The sequence below is a fragment of the Physeter macrocephalus genome, chromosome 14 (genome assembly GCF_002837175.3).
Source record: "Physeter macrocephalus isolate SW-GA chromosome 14, ASM283717v5, whole genome shotgun sequence".
NCBI lineage: Eukaryota > Metazoa > Chordata > Mammalia > Artiodactyla > Physeteridae > Physeter > Physeter macrocephalus.
This window is the reverse complement of record NC_041227.1, coordinates 27,169,611-27,185,031: the sequence shown is the minus strand read 5'-3', so window position 1 is coordinate 27,185,031 and position 15,421 is coordinate 27,169,611. Positions and strand designations below refer to the sequence as shown.

The 15,421-nt window shown below is 43.2% G+C and overlaps 1 protein-coding gene across 1 annotated transcript in view; it reads right to left on the bottom strand.

Annotated features, from left to right (window-relative positions):
- Positions 1–15,421, bottom strand: part of TMC2 (transmembrane channel like 2) — an 89,361-nt gene that overhangs the window by 20,905 nt on the left and 53,035 nt on the right. The window contains exons 11-16 of the mRNA XM_007127154.3: positions 12,273–12,461; positions 10,975–11,154; positions 9,391–9,540; positions 6,877–7,005; positions 5,358–5,425; positions 4,297–4,536 (exon numbers count right to left, since the gene is read on the bottom strand). Coding sequence (XP_007127216.2) covers positions 4,297–4,536; positions 5,358–5,425; positions 6,877–7,005; positions 9,391–9,540; positions 10,975–11,154; positions 12,273–12,461 — 956 coding nt within the window. The remainder of the gene's footprint in view (positions 1–4,296; positions 4,537–5,357; positions 5,426–6,876; positions 7,006–9,390; positions 9,541–10,974; positions 11,155–12,272; positions 12,462–15,421) is intronic.

The window sequence follows — 15,421 nt, the reverse complement described above, 5'->3', positions numbered from 1 at the left end:
GATATCACTTATATGTGGAATCTAAAATATGGCACAAATGAATTTATCTACAAAACAGAAACAGACTCACAGATATAGAGAACAGACTTGTGGTTGCCAATGGGGAGGGAGGGAGGGGGAGGGATGGACTGGGAGTTTGGGATTAGTAGATGCAAACTATTATATATGGGATGGATAAACAACAGGTCCTACTGTATAGCACAGGGAACTATATCCAATCTCCTGGAAAAAAACCATAATGGAAAAGAATATTAAAAAAATGTATATATGTGTATAACTAAATCACTTTGCTGTACAGCAGAAATTAGCACAACATTGTAAATCAATTATACTTCAATAAGAAAAAAAAGGAGAAAAAAATTTTTACTAAGATTGATCTTCAAAAAAAAAAAAAGAAATATCCTCAGCTATGGACTTCCCTGGCTGTCTAGTGGTTAAGACTCTGTGCTTCCACTGTAGGGGGCATGGGTTTGATCCCTGGTCGGGGAATTAAGATCCCACATGCAACGCGGTGCAACCAAAAAAAAAAAAAAAAAAAAAAGAAAAAGAGAAAGAAAAGAAATATCCTCAGCTAAATATACAAGTTTATCATTTACAAATTCAGCTTTCCATACAACTGAAGGACATAGTTTATCTAAGCTTTCTGTCTCTATATAACAAGGATACCCTTTCCTCTAGTTTCCAAAATCATGGTCCTCATTTACCAGTGATGAAGTAATTAAATTGTAGGAGCTGAAGGAATGTATTCAGAGAAAATACACTTAAGACTTTTAGATTTTCCAGCAAGAGCAGTTGCTTGAAGAGTTGACATTCAAACACAAGGCAAGTGATCTCAGGTGGTTTTCCTTGGCTCTTAATGAGTCAATAGATGTTACTGATACTGCTTAGTTGTTTATTTGAGGAGTTAATGCCAAGTCTGAAGTGACTGAAGAATTAACTCCTAAGAATATTCTGTGCAGGACATATATGGGTGAAATTTTCTCAAAGAAATTGAGAAAACACTAACTTAGTACAATTGAATGGAATGGAATTCAGTACAACTGAAATGAAGTGGAATCTGCTATGATGTGCTACAACTGATAATGGTCAAACTATATGTAGAACAGAAGTCAGAGCTGAACAAATTAACAAAGCTTGTAAAATTTTCAGCGTGTGCACACTATGGTTATTCATTTTCTTATCCATCAGTAAGTAATTTGTAGAAAATATTTGAATCTATCATGTACAATTGAGTCAATAGTGTCAATGGTAAACTTCATTTGCTCTCATGACTTAATCATTTTCATATCTGTGAATTTTTATCAGAAATAGAAACTGAATATCCTGACTTGCCCTACTGCACAGCAGTCCAATGGCTTGGCAGTAATAAAGCTTTATGGCAAATTGTTTTCCTATGGTGGTAGATGTGTTGCCATGTCTGGTACAAAAATGGATCTGGCAGCAAACATGGCTATCTGGGCAGGACAACTGATTTTTGATGATAGAGAATAGTAACTTTGAACCTCTATTATGTGAAATATCACCTCTTCCCCCTCAAAAGAATTCCATTCTTCTCATTCGTAGTCCTGTATTACAAAAACTTGTACTCTATTTATTATCATATTTTGAATCTTGCCAGTAAAAACTTTGTGGGTATTTGTTTCTCTCCTGTTATATAAGTACCTACATAATAGTCTTGATTTTGTCTCTTGATCCCGAAAGCCTAAAATATGTACTATCAGGTTCTAAAAGAAAAAAGTTAGCTGATTCCTGGTGTAGATAATGCTTCCCACCTCATAGCATTGTTATGAGTACCAGCTACCCTGAATTCAGGCAGGGCTCAAGCTTAACAAATTCGTATATATGCCCTACTATGGATTAGCACACTCCTCCAAGTACTTCACAGATAACAGCACACTAAATCCTCACAGCAACAACTGAAATAAAGTGGAATCTGCTATGATGTGCTACAACTGATAATGGTCAAACTATATACAGAGAAGAAGGCATAGCTGAACAAATTAACAAAGCTTGTGAAATTTTCCATCTCAGAGGCAATGAATCTGCTGTGTAACTTGCTCAAGATGACCCAGCTGGCAAACGACAGAGCCAGCTCTAGAGTCTATGCTTTAAATCAGGAGTGGTGGCAATTTTTCTCCAAAAAAGAGTTTAGGCTCTGTGAGCCAGATGGCCTCTGTTGGAACTACTCAAATTCTGCTGTTGTAGTTAGAAAGCAGCCATAGATTATATGTAAGCAAATGAGTGAGGTTGTGTCCTAATAAAACTTTATTTACAAAAACAGGTGGTCTGGATTTGGTCCATGGGATGTAGTTTACCAACCCTTCCTTTTAACTATATGCTCTGCAGTGCTGCCCATCTCACTCATTTATCTTGCCTGCCTGGATCTGGTCCAAACCCTAAAAGTGAATTTCTGCCAGGTGAAGGGTCTGGTTCAAGCACTGACCATAAATTTTCTCCTAGACACTGGGTATAAAGCAGGGAGAAAGGAAGAAAAAAAAATCACACCTGCATGGAGCTTATGGTCTGGTGGGGGAGACGGACAGCAAACAAGATGAAAAAGCAAAAAGAATGGCATGCTAGATGTTGGTAAAGAGATGTGATAAACAGAAGTAATGACAAGACGTGTGTGTGTGTGTGTGTGTGTGTGTGTGTGTGTGTGTGATTTCAGTTAGGGTCTCCAGGGAAGGCCTGAAAAGGTGACCATTGAGTAAAGCTCGGAAGCAAGTGAGAGGACAGCTGTGAAAATGCTTGAGGGATGAATGTTCCAGCTGTTGGTGGGTTTTGATCAGAAGAGTGACAGGAAGGAGGTGGCAGCCATGTGTCCTCCTGGGCTCCACTCGTGGGTCCCTTCCTCTGCCATCTGGGTGTCAGCTGTCAGGGCCTCAGGGAGCAGATGAAGCAAGAGCGGGGCAGGTGGTGAGGGCCAGACATGGCACGGGCCTACTCACTGGCCTCCTGCCTGGAACAGGTGGGTGGTCTGGGCAAAGGGGCACCGGCATTTGCACCCAGAGCCCAGCCCTCCAAACCTTGCTCAGGAAGAAGCCTAAAGAAGCTTCTGCCGCTTCTGCCATGTGGTTGTCCCTCAGCCTGGTGCCCAGGCCTCCTGCCGCTCAGCATGGTCCTCCACTCTGGATCCAGCCCCCCTTTCCTTCTGTCTGGACCACCGTTCAGCCCCATCACACTCTGCTGTGAGCTCTCCTGCTAACGACTCCTCTGAGCTCCCACAGCCCTTGCTGTGGGGCACCAAGCACAGGGCTTTATCAAGGTCAGCCCGTTATAAACTGAGAAGTGTCAGTTCAGCATTTCCCAAAGCGTGTTGATCCACATTAGTAGGCAGGGTCAGGACTGGCGTGAGGCGGGTGAGGCCCTGGGGTGTACAGTTTAAGGAGGTACTGCCCTCGGGGTTGTGCAAGTGCAGGGTGGGCACCTTACTAGCCTCACCCTCCTCCCTGCCCTAGATGGTGTTCCATGGAGCAAGGGTCTGTGGTCAGTAGGGATGGAAGCACTGGCTTGCACACGGTCTCTCACTGCACGTTTCTTCAGAGCCTTGAATAAAGGAGTGTGCATTGTGCATTTCTAAGTGAGGAGGTGGCAGATAAAAGGGGCAGCATGTCCCAAACTCTTGAACCACAGAATCCCTTTTTATGCAGAAAAGAAAGGGCTTTGTTTTCAGAGGGTGTCGCATTTGGAAACTGAGCAGTAGATGCACATTCTCTCTCCATCTACCTCCTTACATAATTATTTGTCTCTCTGTATACAATGTCCAGTCTCTGAAACTAGTCTGGCTTATACCTTGAGCCTACAGTGCTCTGTAGAGCATGAGGACCCTGTCAAGAGTCTCAGTAGCGGCTTCCCATTTGAATGGGACTTGTAAATGTACGGTCATTTCATTTTCAGAATGCCCCGTTACTCATCCCATGGCAAGGTAATCCAGGGCAGTAGATTATCCACATGTTAAAAGGTCGGAGCTGTGCTGTCCAATACGGTAGCCATTAGCCACTGGTGGTTATTTAAATTAAAATTAATTTAAATGAAATAAAATTAGAAATTCAACTTCTTGGTCCTCATTTCAAGTGCTCAACAGCCACATGTGGCTGGTGGCTACCATACTGGATAGCACAGACATAGAACACCTCCATCCTGCAGAAAGCTCTGCTGAACAGCGTTAATGATTTTCCCAAAGCTCCACGGTCTTTCGCAGGCTGACGGGACACCAGAACGGGAATTCTGAGCCTGAGATCTCTGAGCAGACCGCCCTGGGAGAGGAGGGGCTCCCCTGCAGCTGAGAGTGTGCACCTGAATGGCCCGCAGTCAAAGGAGGGAGGAAGGGACATGACGGTGTAGGCCACCGGCAGGAGGCTGAGGAAGAGCACCAGCAGCAAGAGGCCCATGTAGAAGTTGTTGGATCGCGAGGCTTTGAACACACGTTCGTGGGGGACATTGCTGCTCATCACCGCCCAGCACTGGAAGTACATGGAGGTCAGCAGGCGCAGCACGTTGATGCCCACCAGTCCTGGGGCGTAGAAGGAGCCCATCCTGGAAGGGCAGAGACCACACGCCTGGTTGGCTCGGCAGCAGAAGAGGCCGGGGAAGCACGGCAGAAGGAAACGGGGCTGATGGGCTAGGGGCAGGAGGCCTTGTTGCTGTCTCTGTAGGTCCCAAGGGAAGGGGCCTCCCATTTCACCAGGACATTTATCACCAAGCCATAGCCATCCATTCCTCAGCACAGGGACTCTCTGAGCATTCCTGGCTTGGGTTCTGGCCAGGATTTTACCACTGCCCCACCGCCAGGCATGGAGCAAATTACATGGCCTCTTGTCTGTTTCTCCATGGTCTCCATTAAACAGCATTGCTGCTCAGAAAAGTATTTGAAGTCCTTAAATTAAAAGAATTGGATATTGGCTTGCTATGAGCCTTTGAAAGCCTTTGGCTGAAGTCAGGCAGCCTCCTCTAACTCCTTCTCAGAGGGAAGTTCCTCAGTTCATGTATCTCCCTCCCTCGTTCTCTCTTTCCTTTCCTCCCCTTCCTTCTCCGTCCCTCCCTTTCCTTCTCTTCTTTCTTTCCCACCCTACTTTTTCCTTTTGCCCTTCTTCCCTCTCTCTTCCCTCTTTCCTCCCTTTTCCTTTTTACCTTCTCTCTCCTTAGCTCTTCTCTCCCCTCTCTACGTATATGGTAGGAAGTGGGTAGGCCAGACACTGTCCTGGTTCTTCTCTAGTCCTGCTCAAGTGAAAGAAGGGAGCTCAGAGAGGCCAGATGATTTGTCCAGGCTCTCTCTAGCTGGCTGAGAGGCAAAGCCTGGGATTCCAGCTTTTTGACCCCCCAGAGGAGGTGATCACCAGAGGAAATGGATAACTCACCAGATCATTCCTTGGTTGAAGATCAAACCAAGCACATTTCCACTAATATCAAACTCAGCATATGAGGGCTGGAGGGAGAGAGAGAGAGAGGAGAGAGAGAAAGTCTGTTAGGTCGTGTCAGCCAGACCCCACTAGCAGTCAACTGACCAAGCCACTCCACCCCAAAGAGACCAGAGAGGAACCTTAGATTCAGAGTTCTATTTCTTTAACATGTTTTCAACTCTTAAAAAAGAGTTTTGAAGTTCTCAAACTTGAAACTTTCTTCAATGTTGTCTCCAATTAAAATAATGAGAATTTTTTGGGAATTCCATGGCAGTGCAGTGGTTAGGACTCCACACTTCCACCGCAGGGGTCTGGGTTCAATCCCTGGTCGGGAAATTGATATCCTGCAAGCTGTGCAGCATAGCCAAACTAAAAAAAAAAAAAAAAAAAAAACACAGAGAGAATTTTTACCTTTTATGGCCTGCAGGCAGACAGTGTGTTCTTGGGAGGCCCCAAGAGAACATTTTATCAATGTTCTAATCAGAAATGTAACTTGAAATTATAAGCAAGGAGTAAATCAAATAAATAACAAAATGCAAATAATTAAATGAGGAGACAAATGTAAAGAAAGCTTTAAAAACAAAATAAATAAATCTCTCCTCCAATTCTCTTTTCTCCTTCTCATCATTTAAAAAAATTAATTAATTAATTAATTTTTGGCTGCGTTGGGTCTTTGTTGCTGCACGTGGGCTTTCTCTCTAGTTGTGGCGAGCAGCGGCTACTCTTCGTTGTGGTGCGCAGGCTTCTCACTGTGGTGGCTTCTCTTGTTACAGAGCATGGGCTCTAGGCGCACAGGCTTCAGTAGTTGTGGCTCGCGGGCTCTAGAGCGCAGGCTCAGTAGTTGTGGTGCATGGGCTTAGTTGCTCCGCAGCATGTGGGATCTTCCTGGACCAGGGACCGAACCCGTGTCCCCTGCATTGGTAGGCCGATTCTTAACGACTGTGCCACCAGGGAAGCCTCGCTCTCATCTTCTTCTTCATGGAAAGGAACCACCTCAGCCAGATGCAGATTTTCAACCTGACTCTGATTTTCAGAGTTTTGGAAATTTGTCAACTGTTTGAAAGAACATAAAGTGTGTGAGCATTAGGGAGTCGGGGTCCTTGTGAGGCCAGCTGAAACCTGCTTCCCAATTTGTCTTCCAGAAATGGAGATAAAAAGTGATAAGAATGAGAGAAGGAGGAAAACAAAGTGAGGAGAGAGAGAAGGAAAGGTAGGTGAGCGTGGATTAAAGGAAGAAACATGCAGAATCCAAATATAGGAGGGTTAAACCTTGGGAATTTAAAATTTAACATTTGAAAATATTAAAAAAACTATTTATCTACTGGATTTTGTGTCCTGCTTAGAAAAAATTAAATACTACTTCACAGAGTAGAGACCGTAATTAAGCGTCTAAAGAAATGCACAGAATGCATCTGACTGTATCAGAGAGGATGACTGGAACGCCTTTCTGCACAACATCCATGAAGTGGTGACCTACAAATCCAGCCTCCAGGTCCCAGCACCAGCAGTAGTTCATGAACCGGACAAAACAAGCCCGCAGGAAGTCCCCCACCAGGATGGTGATACACGTTACCAGCATGTCCGACACTGTCAGCCTCATGAATTCCTGCAAGGAGGAACATAGAGAAAGGGGGTGGTCAGGGTTTGACCATGCCTGCTTCTCCCAACTGATTGTAGCCATGCCAACGTCCCCCCACCCACTCGTGTTCTTCTCTGTGACCCTCTGATTAATGGTGGCAGAATGGTGGTGCAGATAAAAGACCCCATGCTTTGAAAAATGCTTACTATAGGTTCCAGCTCTACAAGTTACTAATTTATTGCTTTGGAATAGTCTCTGAACCTTTTGAAGTTGATAACACTAACCTTGCAGGGTTACTGGGAAATTTAGAGATTATGTATGCAAATTGCCTGGCAGTTGGCAATACCCAGTATTTGGTAGTCATCAGCACTATTGCATAGATGTAGGATCTGGAGGCTCACTCTTTGCTTCCCCCGTCTTCCCTGAATTGCCAGCTGCCCCAGCTAAGACTGAATCTGACCATTGTCCCTGGGGACAGCAGCTGGTTTTCTTCACCCCCTGCTAATTGGAATTTTTTTTTTGGGGGGGGGTATGTAGAGAAAATAATGTAGGTTTTTCACGGAGGCATATAGAAAAAGAGCCAAAAGCAAAGGAACAAAGTTTTCTTTGATGTATAGAGTACATATAATTTTTAATTTTTTTTGAAAAGTTGGAAAGATCTACCCAACTTCATCACAATCTTTAAGACATCTGATAGACTTGGAGTTCCCAGGGGACACAGGGTCTGCTCTATTCATTTTTGTATCTTCCAAGATGATTAATAAATGCTTGCTGGATGAACGGCTGATGAGTTTTCAGGGTTTTTCCTTAACAAGAATTCAGACTATTACTCTTAAGTAAAACACAAACTGACTTGTATCAGGTCTCCACGTCTATGCAAGGTGATGTTCTGGGGCCTGGGATGAAGGTGGTGGTGGACATAGGTGAGCAGGACATAACGCCTCAAACCCATCATTACCAACAAACTCAGAAGGAAACAAGTTTTAATCAGTGATGGGCATTCAGGGAGGAAGGCAAGAGAGATGCCTTCCAAGGATGTGAGGAAGGAAAAGAGAAATTCTATAGCAGAATATTCCAAAGGAATCATGTAGGTAACGAATTCTCTTTTGTCTTCTAAAGAGGGTAGGTTTTACTGACTTGAAGGCTTTCTCTGTTACACACTGTGATGGGTTTAGAAATGTGAGTTGCTCTACACATTAAAGATGAGGACAATTTGAAGAGAATGTGGGAATTTAGACTGGAGGAGATGAGAAGTCATGAGTCTGAGCCTTCTGTGAAGGAAGCAGGGAGAAAAAGCCCCCAGGACCCCGTGGAAAGGAAACCCTGCCTCAGGAAAATATCTGCTGGTGGACTTGTAGGCAGTGTTTGATGGAGTGTGTGATATAATCCTCTCCTCTATGGGACTTCATCAACCTCAGTTAAAAACACTGTTGTCCAATGCTCTATGGGCATGGATTCTTCAGGGGTGGCAGGTGAATAGAAACTCCATGCAAAGAGATGGAGTTGAGGAAGAGAAGGCAGCTGATCCCTGTGTTACCTGTGAATACTTCCAGTTTCTGCCTAGGAAGGCAAAGAACACTAGCCTTTGAAGTCCACACTGTGCAAGCTACAGGAACAGAAGTGAAAGTGGATAAGGGGAAATGGTAGTTGTTAATTTTTGACATTCTAATGAAAGCCTTTAATTCTCTTTACGGAAAAATGCACAGATGCATATACACACAAAATCTTGTATACAACTTTTAGGAGTTGTATTCATGATTTCCAGGTGGAGAACCTCAGGCTTTCAGTGAAATCTGCAGTAAAACTCTAAATGAATCCAAGTGGTATTAGACTGCTAGATGAAGCACAGAGAGAAATGTTTGGGACACTGAAAAAAAGGTAGTGTGAAAAGGTGGAACTTTCCTAAGAAATGCTAGCTTGACATTCTGGTGGCTTAAAAATGGAAACATCAAGAAGGGATAACAGGGCTTCCCTGGTGGCGCAGTGGTTAAGAATCCGCCTGCCAGTGCAGGGGACACGGGTTTGGGCCCTGGTCTGGGAAGATCCCACATGCCGCGGAGCAACTAAGCCCGTGCGCCACAACTACTGAGTTTGCGCTCCAGAGTCCACGATTCACAACTACTGAGCTCGCGTGCCACAACTACTGAAGCCCGCACGGCCTAGAGCCCGTGCTCCGCAACAAGAGAAGCCACCGCGATGAGAAGCCCGTGCACCGCAACAACAAAGAGTAGCCCCCGCTCGCTGCAACTAGAGAAAAGCCTGCGCAGCAACGAAGACCCAACGCAGCCAAAAATAAATAAATAAATAAATAAATAAATAAATAAATACATTAATTAATTAATTAAAAAAAAAGAAGGGATAAAGAAGAACTGAGAACAGGGATCGCCTTTTCAGGAGAGCGTAACTACTCACAATGCCCACAGCTGTCTCCCAGCAAGAACCCCGGGGCACATCTGCAGGGTGCAGGGGTGGCCGGGGGATGCTCTCGTTCCAACCCGAGGAGTTGTAGTAGTGAAACAGAGTCCAGTGAGTGATGTTCTTTATTGTCTCTTCGTTAGAAAGCTAGAATGGAAGATGGAGATGTGGGGTTGGAAGGAGCCAGGGAAGGTCCAATGTTTCCACAGGAACAACAGATAGAGCCAGCATATGCCACAACCCTACCATCTAGTCCCTGCCCTACCCCTCAACAGGTCTCTCCAGAAATGCCCTCCCCAGCCTTTCAATCTATAGAGGGGACGGGGGCAACTGGCTAAAGTCCTTGGGTCTTTTCCAGGAAGTTTTCTTCTCTGTTATTATTCATCTGTCCATTCATCCATTTGTCCATCCATCCATCCATTCAGTTATTCATTGTTCTTTTGAGATTAATTTATTCAGGGTCTATTCTGGGCATATAAGGCAATGGTGACACAAGAGTGAACAGGAGCGACACAGGAGTGAACGGAGCTTTCCTCAGAAAGTTCACTGTCTAGTAAGTGACAGAGATGAACAGACAATTACAGACCAGAGTGATAAGAGGTGTGGGAAATTTTCTTTGGGGACTGAGGAAATCCACATCAGACAACAGGGCCCTTCCTGGAGGCAGTGACATCTGAGCCAAACCGCAGGAGGATTAGTCAACTAGTCAAACATGGGGAGAAGGGTGGAGAGAGAGGCAAGAGAGAATTTTGCCCCGTGGAGGAAATGGGAGGCTCAGGAGGGTGAAGGAGTTTACTAGGGTAGGAGGGAAGCAAGAAATGACGGTGGAGAGTAGGTAACGGTCAGATCCAATCACTTCCACGCTGAGAAACTTCCAGTAGCTTCCTGTTAACCTCAGGAAAAAGTTCATGAGGAGGGACGTGTGGGGAAGAGGAGCATCATAACCGGGCCCTTCCCCCAATTTCATTTTTCACTTCTTCCCCTCCAGTTCCCTGTGTGCATGAGCTGTTCCCTCTGCTTTCTCCAGGGTCTGCTAAGATCCCCCACGGTGGGGTTTGCAGCCCCTCCTGTGCACTGCCACGCTGCCCTGGGCTTGCTCCCACTGAAGCACCTGCCCCAGCATGCTTCGATGAATGAGTCTGTCTCCCCTGGAACAGGACCGTGTCTTGCTCTCTGCTGTACCCCCAGGGCCTGGCTTGGTGGGTACGCCATAACCATCTGGTGAGCAGTGATGAAAGGTTAACTCAACCATGACTTATCATCTCAGTGGACGCATACTGGGCTGGTAAACATTTATGGCAGCTAAGAAACAATGCGGGAAAGCCTGCAGATAAAATATTAAGGGTACCAAATGACATGCAGATGATGTGAAAAAGCCTAAGAAAAAGACAGTAAAGAACTGAAGCAAAATGTTAACAAAATGTTGGGTCATAGGAATCTGGTGATATTTTTCTTCATTTTACTTTTCTGACCTTTCCAAAAATGTTTAAATTAATATAAATTATGAACAAGGAAATTATTATATTTAAAAAAGAAATTTGGTGGGGCACTAGGAATTGGGGGGATGTTTGTGGTCTTTACCTTCAGGTGGACGTCATCCATCAGGGCCAAAAGAAATGTGTAGAGGTTTCCCAGGAAGAGTGCAAAGATGCGCCCCAGCTGCCATTTCAGTCCAATGCGTGGGTGGTAATTCTCCAGGGCAGCAATGGTTTCAAACAGAGGCGGACAAAACATCCCAAGCAGGGACATCACAATTTCTACCTGAGAAATTGGGAGAGCTGGGTTAGTTTTGTCGTCAATATCACTTGCTTCTCCACCATCTCTGCACCCCCAGGGCCATGCACCTCCATCTCATTTTTGCCCCCTCCTCTGCCTCTGGAAATGCCCCGGGGTCTCCACAACTTGCTGTATGACCCTGACGAAGGCACCAACAAGCCCTGAGCAGTCAGTGTATTTTCCACAGGTCCTAATTGCTCTGTGACTGGTTGTCATCACGACTGCTGTTATTAGCATTGATAAAAATAGCAAACTATCTTTGAGAAGTAAATGAATTAACGTATGGGACAGTGCTTTGTGTTCTGTAAAAGTTGTGAGCTAGGTAAGAATCACCTCATCTCAGGAGCATTGGAAGGCCAGAAACTCAGATCACAGAACAGAACCAACAGCAGAGGGGTGTGGTGCAGGGTGTGGCCTTTGGGGTCAGCGTCATTCACACATCTGGTGGTGGATTTGCTGTCACCTAAGGTGATGAGATAATTGGGCCATGTGCCGCTCATCATTTAGGAGGCTAGCTGGGCATCATTCACATGGTGGAGGTCTCAGGTTCCCAAGAGAGCAAGTTCCAAAATACAAGCACTTTTCAAGTCTGCTTGTATCATCGTTGCTACTGTTTCACTGACTAAGGCAAGGGATGGGGAAACAGATTCCACCTCTTCATGGGAGGAGCTGGAAAATCACATTGCAAAAAAATGTGGATACAAGGATGGGAAGAATTTGTAGCTATTTTTGCCAACTACCACAGATGTCAAATTCCCAAGAGAGATTTATGGATTCAATGCAAGCACAATAAAACCTTAACATGTGTTATTGTGGATCTTGATGAGAGAACTCACTCTATCAGATATCAAGACATACTATAAAGCCATAGTTTATCAGTGTGTTGTTAGTGCAAGAATAGACAAATAGACCAATGGAACAGAAAAGGAAGCCCAGAATCACACCCATGCATTACTAGACAATTGATTTATAAGCGATGAAATTTCACTTTTAAAAATTAGTCCTATAGTCCAGAATTCAATAATTCAGCTGAATGGCATAGGAACCAGGGTAATTTCAGTATTTTCCTGAAATATTCACTTCAGCAGAGATGCCCTCCTCACCTCATTTCTTTCATACCAGCTGATGTTCCGCATTTTGGAGAATTCTTGGGATCGTTTCACCACAAAGTAAATGAGGTACCCACTTCCACACAAACAGCAGATGATGAGAAAGTTGGCCAGGACACGGAGAAATCTTGTCAGATGGACATTTTCTTCTTTGTTACTCTCTTGTTCATCCACTATTGATTCCTTGATGTGTGAAAATGAGATGTGAATAATAACAAGAAACCATTGTTGTTGGGTTCCTTGAGATTACTACTTTCTATATTTCCAGAAATGAAAGAATTCAGAGGGGGTGGTATATGGATAATTCTTTTCTTTAAGAAAATACATTTTGAATAGCTGAGGGAGACTTCCAGGTGAAAAATACATGTCACGAGTACGAAATGTACAAAGTGGGGAATATAATTAATGACTATGTAATATCTTTTTACGGTGACATATTATAAATACACTTACCATGGTGGTCATTTTGAATTGTAGAGAAATATCACTCTGCTGTATAACAGGAACTAACATAGTGTTGTAAATCAATTATACTCAACAAACAAACAAACAAACAAACTTCTAGAAAAAGAGATCAGATTTGCGGTTACCAGAGGTGTGGGATGGGGTGGATGGAGGGGGAACTGGAGGAAGGCAGTCAAAAGATACAAACTTCTAGTTATAAGATAAATAAGTACTAGGGATGTAAGGTACATGTTAAATATAATTAACACTGCTGTATGTTATATATGAAAGTTGTTAGAGTAAATCCCGAGTTCTCATCGCAAGGAAAACTATATTTTTTTCTATTTCTTTAATTTTGTATCTATATGAGATGATGGATGTTCACTAATCTTATTGTGGTAATAATTTCATAATGTATGTAAGTCAAAGCATTATGCTGTACACCTTAAATTTATACAGTGCTGTATGTCAATTATATCTCAATAAAACTGGAAGAAAAAAGGAATCTTAAAAAATTACATTTTTTTCTTGTTACTTCTACTTTGGTACATGTAGTGACAAAGCTTAGATTTACTGGATACTTAGTGTGTGTTAGATGTGGTGCTAAACACTCACCATCCGTTATCCTTAATCCCAACAACAAACCAGTTACAGCTACTAATGCCCAGAGAGATTTCAGTATCCAATGGGGACTGTTTTAAATCTATAGATCAAGGAGTTTAGAATTGAATCTGAAAAATACTGAGCCTTCTGGGACTTCCCTGCACTTTCACTGCAGGCAGTGCAGGTTTGATCCCTGGTCGGGGAACTAAGATCCCATATGCCACCTGACTCGGCCAATATCAAGTCTTCTAAGCCAGGGGCTGGCTTTTTTAATAAAAAAGTCTGGCCAAGTTTTTTTCTATTAAAAAACCAGATAGCAAATATTTTTGGTTTTGCAAGCCATGTGGTCTCTCTCATAGCTACTCAACTATGTCACTGTAGCATGAAAGCAACTATAGATAATATATAAATAAATGAGCATGACTTTGTCTCAATAAAATCTTATTTACAAAAATAGGCAGCAGGCTGGATTTGGACCCTGGGCCATAGTTTGCTGACCTCTGTTCTAATCCATGGGCATAGTATATTTTTCCATTTATTTAGAATTTCTTAATTCCTTTCAGCAATGTTTTGTACTTTTTGGTGTAGGCCGTCTCACACATTTTTTTTGTTGTTAAATCTATATTCCTTGGAATTTTTTGTACTTTATGTCATTTTATTGAAAAGGGAATTAATTTTTTTCTAATTATTTGCTGCTAGTGTATAAAAATACAAGAAGATTTTTTTTTTTTTTTTTGTGGTATGCGGGCCTCCCACTGTTGTGGCCTCTCCCGTTGCGGAGCACAGGCTCCGGACGCGCAGGCTCGGCAGCCATGGCTCACGGGCCCAGCCGCTCCGCGGCCATGTGGGATCCTCCCAGACCGGGGCGCGAACCCGGTTCCCCTGCATCGGCAGGCGGACGCGCAACCACTGCGCCACCAGGGAAGCCCCAATACAAGAGATTTTTTATTATTAACCTTGTATCCTGCATTAGTTAAGTTTTCATAGAAAGACACAATTAGTATATGGCAGAGCCAGGATGGAAAACGATGTCTCCCAGACACCAAAGTACCTGGGAGATTTTTTTTTTAATTGAAGTATAGTTGATTTACAATGCAGTGTTAATTACTACTGTACAGCAAAGTGATTCAGTTATACATATATATACATATACATTCTTTTTAAAAAATATTCTTTTCCATTATGGTTTATCATAGGATATTGGATATAGTTCTCTGTGCTATATGGTAGGACCTTGTTGTTTATCCATTCTATATATAAAAGCATCCATCTGCTAACCCCAACCTCCCACTCCATTCCTCCCCCACCCCACCCCCCACTTGGCAACCACAAGTCTGTTCTCTATGTCTATGAGTCTCTTTCTGTTTCCTAGATAGGTTCATTTGTGTCATTTTTTAGATTCCACATGTAAGTGATATCATATGGTGTTTGTCTTTCTCCTTCTGACTTACTTCACTTAGTATGATAATCTCTAGTTGCATTCATGTTGCTGCAAATGGCATTATTTTGTTCTTTTTTATGGCTGAGTAGTATTCCATTGTATCACATCTTCTTTATCCATTCATCTATCAGTGGACATTTAGGTTGTTTCCATGTCTTGGCTACTGTGAATAGTGCTGCTATGAACATAGGGGTGCATGTATCTTTTTTGAATTCTAGTTTTGTCTGGATATATGCACAGAAGTGGGATTGCTGGATCGTATGGTAATTCTATTTTTAGTTTTCTGAGGAATGTCCATACTGTTTTCATAGTGGCTGCACCAACTTACATTCCCAGTAACAGTATAGGAAGCTTCCCTTTTCTCCACACCCTCTCCCGCATTTGTTATTTGTAGACTTTTTAATGATGGCCATTCTGACTCGTGTGAGGTGGTACTTCATTGTAGTTTTGATTTGCATTTGTCTAATAATTAGTGATGTTGAGCATCTTTTCATATGCCTATTGGCCATCTGTATGTCTTCTTTGGAGAAATGTCTATTTAGGTCTTCTGCCCATTTTTGGATAGGGTTGTTTGTTTTTTTGCTGTTGAGTTGTATGCACTGTTTGTATATTTTGGAAATTTAGCCCTTGTTGGTTGCACGATTTGCAAATATTT